The 8,548-nt window shown below is 38.1% G+C and overlaps 1 protein-coding gene and 1 long non-coding RNA gene across 2 annotated transcripts in view; one reads left to right on the top strand and one right to left on the bottom strand.

Annotated features, from left to right (window-relative positions):
* LOC128250370 (uncharacterized) overlaps positions 1-200 on the top strand; it is a 12,584-nt gene extending 12,384 nt beyond the window's left edge. The window contains exon 2 of the long non-coding RNA XR_008266403.1: positions 120-200. This is a non-coding gene — a long non-coding RNA (uncharacterized LOC128250370). The remainder of the gene's footprint in view (positions 1-119) is intronic.
* Positions 76-8,548, bottom strand: part of LOC106881225 (ATP-binding cassette subfamily G member 4) — a 53,485-nt gene continuing 45,012 nt past the window's right edge. Inside the window, exons 4-13 of the mRNA XM_014931528.2 lie at positions 7,900-8,045; positions 6,948-7,071; positions 6,257-6,371; positions 5,193-5,548; positions 4,130-4,225; positions 3,259-3,427; positions 2,288-2,388; positions 1,711-1,866; positions 1,298-1,416; positions 76-464 (exon numbers count right to left, since the gene is read on the bottom strand). Of these exons, the coding sequence (XP_014787014.1) occupies positions 239-464; positions 1,298-1,416; positions 1,711-1,866; positions 2,288-2,388; positions 3,259-3,427; positions 4,130-4,225; positions 5,193-5,548; positions 6,257-6,371; positions 6,948-7,071; positions 7,900-8,045 (1,608 nt within the window). The 3' untranslated portion in view covers positions 76-238. The remainder of the gene's footprint in view (positions 465-1,297; positions 1,417-1,710; positions 1,867-2,287; positions 2,389-3,258; positions 3,428-4,129; positions 4,226-5,192; positions 5,549-6,256; positions 6,372-6,947; positions 7,072-7,899; positions 8,046-8,548) is intronic.

Genomic DNA, 8,548 nt, shown 5'->3' with positions numbered 1-8,548 from the left:
TCAGATCAATTATCAATCTGAAATATTGTGTTGGTGCTTTTATAGTATGTTTGTTGTTGTTGTTATAATTGTTGGTTTCGAAATTTTTAAAAACCAAAATAATTTTTTTTTTTTTTCAGAAATAAGAAAATCTTATAAAAAGGAGAGAAAAAAAAAAAAGACTTTAAACCATTATAAGAACCTTCTTCAGAAAAGAGATCCTAGAAAGATTGCAGTGGTGGTGGTGGTGGTGGTGGCTTTATCGTTGGGCCTTCACTCTCCAACGTAGCACAAAATAACAGCCGATACGAATTATAACAAAGAAGATGCACAGAACAATGAAATCTACATAAAATTTTGCATGTTGGACATCCATTTCCTCCAGAACATCGGTGGCCTTCTGGAAAAGACAAACTTTATTTTCACAGTCTAGCGCTCCACGGTCGAATCCATAGATTGCTTGTAACACTCCTTCGAAAGAATACCTGGAAAAAAAACAAAAGAATCTTTGAAATATTTCACAACAAATATCATCATCATCTTTTTAATGTCTGTCATACAAATTGCCACTTGATGTCTTTAATATGTCACCCAGGTTTTAACCTTTTTGTTACTGTGTTCTTTGAAGCACAGTGCTTTTCATCACTACCTTTCATCATCATTTAACATCCATTTTCCAGCAGGCATGAGTTGAACAGTTTGACAGGAGCTGGCATGGCTGGAGAGCTGCACCAGGCACCAATTGTCTGTTTTGGCATGGTTTCTACAGCTGGATGTCCTTCCTAACACCAATCACTTTACAGAGTGCACTGGGTGCTTTTCACATGGAACCAACACAAGTTTTTTTTAATCTTTTATGTGACACCATCATGGGTGCCTTTTACGTGGCACCACTACAAATGCTTTTTATGTGACACCAGTACAGATGCTTCTTTTAGTTTTAATTTTGAAATTAAATGAAGGTGTTTGGAACATAAATTAAGATGAAATCTTAACAGGTTTCCATTCAGATCTCTTTAGAATGGGAAAGTTGCATTATAGAACCAGGCAGACTGGTATCAAAATGGTTAATACCCTCTGTCCTATCGACTGGTGTGAACAATCATTAAACAGATTTAGAATGTCGTTACCATTTTTTAATGTTGTCTATCCTGATAATTAGTGTAAGAGTGACTGATATGCTGTTCGACTGTTCTACAATGTCATCACTATGTGTGTGCAAGGACCTACCAATTGGTGTATGAATCAACAGCTACAATGTGAAATTGAGAGAAATACTGAGCTGACAAGCAACTGTATTGTGTGTGTGTATACTGACCTGGTATAAGAGACGTAAGACAGCCACTGGAGGTAGGATGGTATGGTGTCAAAGTTGACAAAGAAACCACTGAACAGAAGAATTGGTATAGTCATGACAGGACCAAGAAACACTGCCACCTGGAGGAGAAATAGAGAACTGAGGTTAGTGTGGTTCACCTATCGCATTTATAATAAAATAAATTATAAAAATAATTTTTAAAATATACAGTCCCATATATACTGTTATATCAGTATTTTACGCATTGAAAAATATATCTTTCTACAAGTACAGTACTGTTTCTACTTCAGATTTTCACCTATCACGGAGGTTTTGGAACATAACAAATAACCTTGATAGTCGAGGGATTACTGTGTGTGTGTATATAAAGTGGGAGAGAGAGATATGGGTGGAGTGACATAAAATAATATTACCTGTAGTGATGTTGCTGCTCCAATTAAGAGTCCCATGGATTGGGCCACCAAAGATGTCTGGGTTGCTAACGTCATGAACATGAAGAAGCGGAGGAAGTCACATGGCTGTGAGGTCATCCAGTACACTATACTGCCATACACAAGGGGCAGGATCACCTGTAGGAGTAAAGGGTGATAGGGAGAGGAAAAGAAACAGTGAGAGGTGTTATATTTTATGGTTGATATATGTGGTGTAATAGAGCGTCTTGTTTAAGGATATAATGATTTTGGATGTGAGGAACACATCAACAGACAGGCAAGATGATATGAGAATTAGACTGATGCAGAGGTTGGTATGAAGAGACATTAAGACAACTGAAGTTAATCAAAATCATAGATTAAATGTAAGATGGTGGGAGTAAGAAGAGTAGTAATGATAGAGATGTAATGATGACAATTGTGATGCTGCTGCTACTAATGATATCAATATTGTTAATGATGGTGATACTGAAGAGAGGATGATGATAATAGCAGATGGTGGTGGTGGTGGTGGGTGTAATTTCAGAAGTGTTAAAAATGGTGACAATGTGATAATTACCTGGAAAGGCATATCAGCCATTGTTTTTGCAAGGTAATAAGCTTTCAGGCTGTACCAATAATTCAAATGTTCACGTACAAATACTGACAATTCCATGGGAACTGGAACAAAGAGAGGGAGAAGATGCATTCAAAGTTGACAGATATTAGACAGCAACTATATAAACATACATACATATATATATATATATATATCAATTCAAATGTACAGAAACAAAAGACAAAGACAAGTTGAGAGAACAACATGCTGGAGCACTGCCCTTAGTCGAACAAATCGCCCCCCACCAGGACTTATTTTTTGTAAGCCTAGTACTTATTTTATCGCTCTCTTTGGCCAAACCGCTAAGTGATGGGGATGTAAACACACCAACATCGGTTGTCAAGCAATGGTTGAGGGACAAACAGAGACACAAACACACAGCCATACATGCATATACATATATACACACAATGAGCTTCTTTCAGTTTCCTTCTACCAAATCCACACACAAGGCTCTCAATGACTTCCTATGACTTCTCTCCTCTCAACCAATATGCTACCAATCCCACGGGGCTGTCAATGACTCACCACAACAGATCTTCTGTGGCATTTTTAGACTAGACATTTTAAAAAGGCGTCCACATAAATTGCACACTAGTTTTGGTGCAGCCTGGACCATCTCTGGTGTTTAATCTTAATGAATCTTGAAATGTTTCTTCAGGCCACCTTGAAACTTGTAGATCTTGCGACATGACAAGAACAATCTTATAGCTATGTTCTATAACCAGTAGGAAGTACATGCGCAAACTAGACACTCATGTGGATATGAAATTCACTTAGTAACCACGTGGTCTTCAGTTCTATCCCATAGCATGCCATTCTGTAGCTTTCAGTCAAGTAATATTTTGTGAGAGAAATTAGGAGGTGAAAATCTGTGTGTGTGTAAAAGCATGCACGAGAGTCAACAACTAGTAAATCTTTAGAATACTTACATGTCAAAATGGTTGGCATGAGAGCTGTAAACATGAGGAAGAGCATACAGAAGAAGAGACAACCTGTGTTGTTGAAGACTTTGCTAGCTTCATTACCGATTCCCAAATAAAGTAATCCAATGAGGACGCCAACAGATACATGGGCAAGTAATCGTAGTCTGGTCAGTGTCTGGAGAGAAAGAGAAACAATGAGAAAGACATGGATTAGACATAGGGAAGATGTTTAATTACTAGGATTAATATTTTAACACAAACACACACAGGTGCATGCAATGAAGTGTGGTTAACGAGTTTGCTTTGCAATCACAAGACATGGAGGAATCTTGCCAACATTCATAACAAGCCCCATGACCAAGGTGCTACACAGTGCGATAGAATATGGGATTTCAGGAATGCCAACAGAATTGTTAATCCTTCAATCATATTGGATTTCAGGAATGTCAACAGAATTGTTAATCCTTCAATCATATTGGATTTCAGGAATGCCAACAGAATTGTTAATCCTTCAATCATATTGGATTTCAGGAATGCCAACAGAACTGTTAATCCTTCAATCATATTGTTGAACGCCACACCTTTTGAATAATTCTTTTGTTTGTGGTTAGAAATCAGTCATATTTAAATGGGGCGGGGAGACACAAAGTGGCCAAAGGTGATGACCAGAAAATATCAGTGTGTCTTATTAAAACTGTAGAAGACTGACCAAGAGTGACGAATAGTAGGAAATTCTAACCAGAAATGGTGAAAGGTAACCAAAGACTATCGAATCATTCAGCCATTTTGATTTCCCTCCCAAGACACCCCCACCCCACCACGCCATCTCCTCCTCCGCCTCATGAAAACTGTAGAAATAAAATTAAATAAATCTTACCGTATCTCGAAGAATTGTGATGAAGGTTCGAATGAAGAGAATTCTGAACTGAGTGAAACAACTTGTGGCAAAAGTGTGTAATTCATAGTCGTTCTCCTGGAATAATGAAACATTGGAATGGTGACACTGAGACAGATTATATAGCAAGGAGGGGGAAGAGATAAGATATGAGAAAGAGGTAGATTTATAATGGACACCTAACAACAGTTGTCAAACAATCAGGTCTTTCTAATTCAGAGAATCCATCAGTGGGTGACTAAGCCTATTTAATTAATAACCAAGACATTGAAATTGGCCTCCATTCCTGAGTCACACTCACAGGAGTAGAAAGATTATTTGCACTCAACAGAGCAAATTTATGGAACATTCATTAATTTTACAGTGCTCCAACTATTTACATGTGGCCAGCTGTTCCAATACTGTGGTACCTCATTTACAGGTAGGTAGACTGTTCCTGTAGCATCACAAAACTAAATGGATTGTTCCTACCCAATAGAACTGTAGTAACGCCTGCACATGCGTAGTCTTACGCATGCGTAGAATTAAACAAGCAAGCGTTTCCCGCTCAATTCATTCTCTTTCTTGCTGGCCAGCGATTGAGCATGGACGTGTGCTAAAGCTATCTCTACATCTTTCGGACTTACACTCGACAGCTCGCTCACAACAAGAACTAAAGATGCGTTTATATGTTTACCACCTAAATAAAGTGTGTTTAAATTGTTTAGTCTGGAGTTCAGCGTTCCGTTATATTCTTTAATTTTATAGTAGAAAGTCAGGTATACAATCTAAAGATGTATAACCCACTTTCTACTAAAGTACCTTTCACAAGTAGGTGGACTGTTCTCACATTGCAGGATTTATTTGTAGCTAGGCTTACTATCTCTATACATTGGGACCTATTAACAGCTGAGTGGACTGCTCTTATAGTATTTCAGTTCTAAGTGAACTGATCCTACCCTGAAATTCTTTCACTACACCACCACCACCGTTAACAAGAACAGGAATACAACCATGACTAACACTACTAGCAGCAGCAGCAACAACAATAAAGGCATATACTTACATCTGCTTTGGTGACAATAGTCGGAGTGTTTATGTGAGGTTTAATGTGGTCCACCTGCACAGGCAGGTGATTATTGGTGTAACCATTACATAGGTTCGACAAAGCCGCAGGTTCCATTAATTTCTTCTTCTCCTCTAATTCTGGGTTCCAGTCATACTCGTGCTGGTTGTGGTGCACCATTGGTGTACCATTAACCATCATAGCTTCTTTCTCACACCGCATCAACGCTGCTTTTTCCTGGTCATTGATGACAATCTCTGGAGAAGGAAGAGGTCGGACACAGCGACCATTCTTCACAGCCAGAATCAACTGGTTCACTTTCTCAATACCATATTCTCCAACAGCAACTTCTATAGCTGTAGCCAAGAAATAACACAAACACAGTGTTAAAATAACAACACAAGAACAATAAAGTTTGATATGGTGTTAGTTTAATGCTTCAATAGAGAAAGAGAGTGACTTGACGTTTCAGACAGTTGTCCTTCATCAGGAAACCGAAAAAATAAAGTAATCGTTATGCTTGTATGAATGAGTAGACCCATGGTTCTCAACTATCTTTTGTCTATAGACCCCTTTGATTACTATTTTATTTATTCTGGTGGACCACCATAGCCATTCAATGTTTGAAAACTAGTTTTATAGAAACTGCTTCCAAAATTCCTATTTTGTTTTTCACACATTCACTTGTGTTGGTTGAATTATGTAAAATGTTTGAGAAAGAAATTTAGCTGTTTCTTCCAGTAAATACATTTACAACTAAATTTTTTCCATGGATCCTTAATTTACTGCTGTGAAATCCCTAATTTATTAATGTGCTTTGCATGGACCCCAAAAATCTTATATGAACTCCGGTGGAGAAGAAAGAGGTCTACAATTTACATGGGTGTGTATGTATATACATGTATGTGTGCGGGGTCCATAATTCACTTGGGTGTGTGTAGACACATATCTGTGTGTGGTTCGTAACTTATTGGGTGTGTATGTGTGAGCATGTATCTGTGTGTGTGTTTATGCACATGGTGAGGTATGAAAAGAGAGAAGAGAGAAAAAGCTGTCAAATTTACCAAAATCTGCAGGGTTGTGGTATGGTGGACAGACAACTCCTTGTTTTTCGAAATATGGCAGTAAATTGGAAACACATCCACGGTAGATACACTGACCTTCAGCCAGCATGTATAACTGAAAAGACAAACAGACAGACAAATATTTCAACTAAAATAGATGGTATTTATAAAAGATTACAATTTCTTTGTGGCTTCAATGTTTGACCACTTTTAACCCCTCTTAAACAGATCTTTCTATTTAAGCAAACCCTATTTGGATGTGGGGCTACATATACAGATAGACAAAGGGAGGCTGAGAAGGGCCAGTTAGCAACAAAACAAATAGCTCAGTTAGTAATGAAGCACAGTGGCTAGTTAGCAACAAGACAAAGTGGTCAGTTAGTGAACAAAAAAATGCAGTACCCTATTAGCAATGAGATGTAGTGCCCTGTTAGCAACAGGGTGCAATATGCAATTAGCAGTCAGGTTAAAGGAACGAGATGTGATCCTTTGGCCTGCCTAGGGAAGCAGCAACTCAGAACAAGAATTGTCTTGGACTATGGGAACCACTCTGACCCATATCAGCATGGAAAGTAGATGTAAAATGATGATGCCATTTCACCAATGTACTGACAAGACAGTCCTCCTATAAACCCATCCCACCATATCAAGGGGCAAAAAAAAGATAAAAAAACAAAGAGTAGTTACTTACATGGTCAAACATCTCAAAGAGTTTTGCACTGGGTTGATGTATAGTACAGACAACAGTTCTGCCGCCAGCAGCCAAAGACTTCAATAAAGATATACACTGATAACAGGAGGCACTGTCCAAACCACTGGAGAAAAGCAAGAGGGGAAAGAGAAAAATTTAGAAAAGGTAAAGAGTTAGATATCTGTTGAGAAACAGGAAAACTATTACAAATCATGTGTGGGAGAGAAAGAGAGAGAGTGTGTGTGTGTGTGTGTGTGTGCTGAAGACAAAAATCAAAATGTTCATTCAACAACAGATATCAAGGCCTTTCATTAAATCAACAAACTGTTTGTTCAAAAAGTATCAAAATTCAAAGTGTGTGTTTACTGAACAAATTGTCAGAGTGTCTGTCTGTTGAACAACAAAACTCAAATCACATGTCTGTTGAGCAACAAGGTTCAAAGTGTGTATCCTTTAAACAACAAGGCTCAAAGTGTCTTCTGAACAACTTTTGTCTAAGTTCAAAGTGTCTGTCTGTTGCGTAACAAGACTCAAAGCATCAGTTTATTGAATGACTTGCAACAAAGTGCCTGCCTATTCAACAACAGATATCAGAGTGTCTGTCTATTGAAAAATCAAGTTTCAAAGTGTCTATTGGACAACAGTTATCAATGTGTGTCTGTTGAACCAACAAGCATCAAAGTGTCTCTGCATTCAATAAGTGTCAGAGTCTCTGTCTATTTAACAAGAATTAAAGTAGGGGCTGAACAGCAAGAGACTGAATCTCTATTTAACAAGTATTAAGATGTCTGTTGAACAACAAATATTAAAGACTTTGTTTATTTAATAACAGATGTCAAAGTGTTTGTTTCATGAGTGAAAGCGTGGATCTGTTGAACAACAGATGTCTAAATGCACAAGTAAGAAGATAATAAAAAAGAGATGTGAAGGCATCATAAAACGATAGTTTTACCTGGTCGGTTCATCAAAGAACATAATTGGTGGGTTATTAACGAGCTCTAGAGCAATGGACAGTCTCTTTCTCTGTCCACCTGACAAGTTGCCAGTCCGTGTCTTTTTCGTCTCTGTTAGTCCAAGAGTCTCAAGAATTTCATCAACCTGAAAAACAAAAAAAAAAACCCTATTATTTACCAGTATGTTCTTTGTCACAGGAGATCATCAGATCAAGTACAAGGAGTGGGAAGAGATGTTAGAGTACAAGTAGATGCAAGGAATATTGAGTACAAGATGTTGCAAAAGCTACAATATTTTGATCGGCTCAAATCTCTACTGCTCTTCCTTACTAAACACCTCTTACTGTACAATTGGTGAGTGGACCACCCGACTGACCCAGGCACATCATGGGACCTGACACCTCAGACAGTTCTGGTAGACAACTACTGACCTAACTATACAACAAGTGACCTCACCATCATATGTATTCAAGTGTTTATCTGTAACACTACTCAACAGCTGAGCCAAGCTAACACAGGCATTAAGATGCTTAGTGGCATTTCATCTGCTTTTACATTCTGAGTTCAAATTCCGCCGAGGTCAACTTTGTCTTCCATCCTTTTGGAGTTGATAAAATAAACACTAGTTGAGTATTGAGGGGGGGGGGG

Source organism: Octopus bimaculoides, chromosome 20, assembly GCF_001194135.2.
Source record: "Octopus bimaculoides isolate UCB-OBI-ISO-001 chromosome 20, ASM119413v2, whole genome shotgun sequence".
NCBI classification, from domain to species: domain Eukaryota; kingdom Metazoa; phylum Mollusca; class Cephalopoda; order Octopoda; family Octopodidae; genus Octopus; species Octopus bimaculoides.
This window is presented reverse-complemented; position numbering and strand designations above follow the sequence as displayed.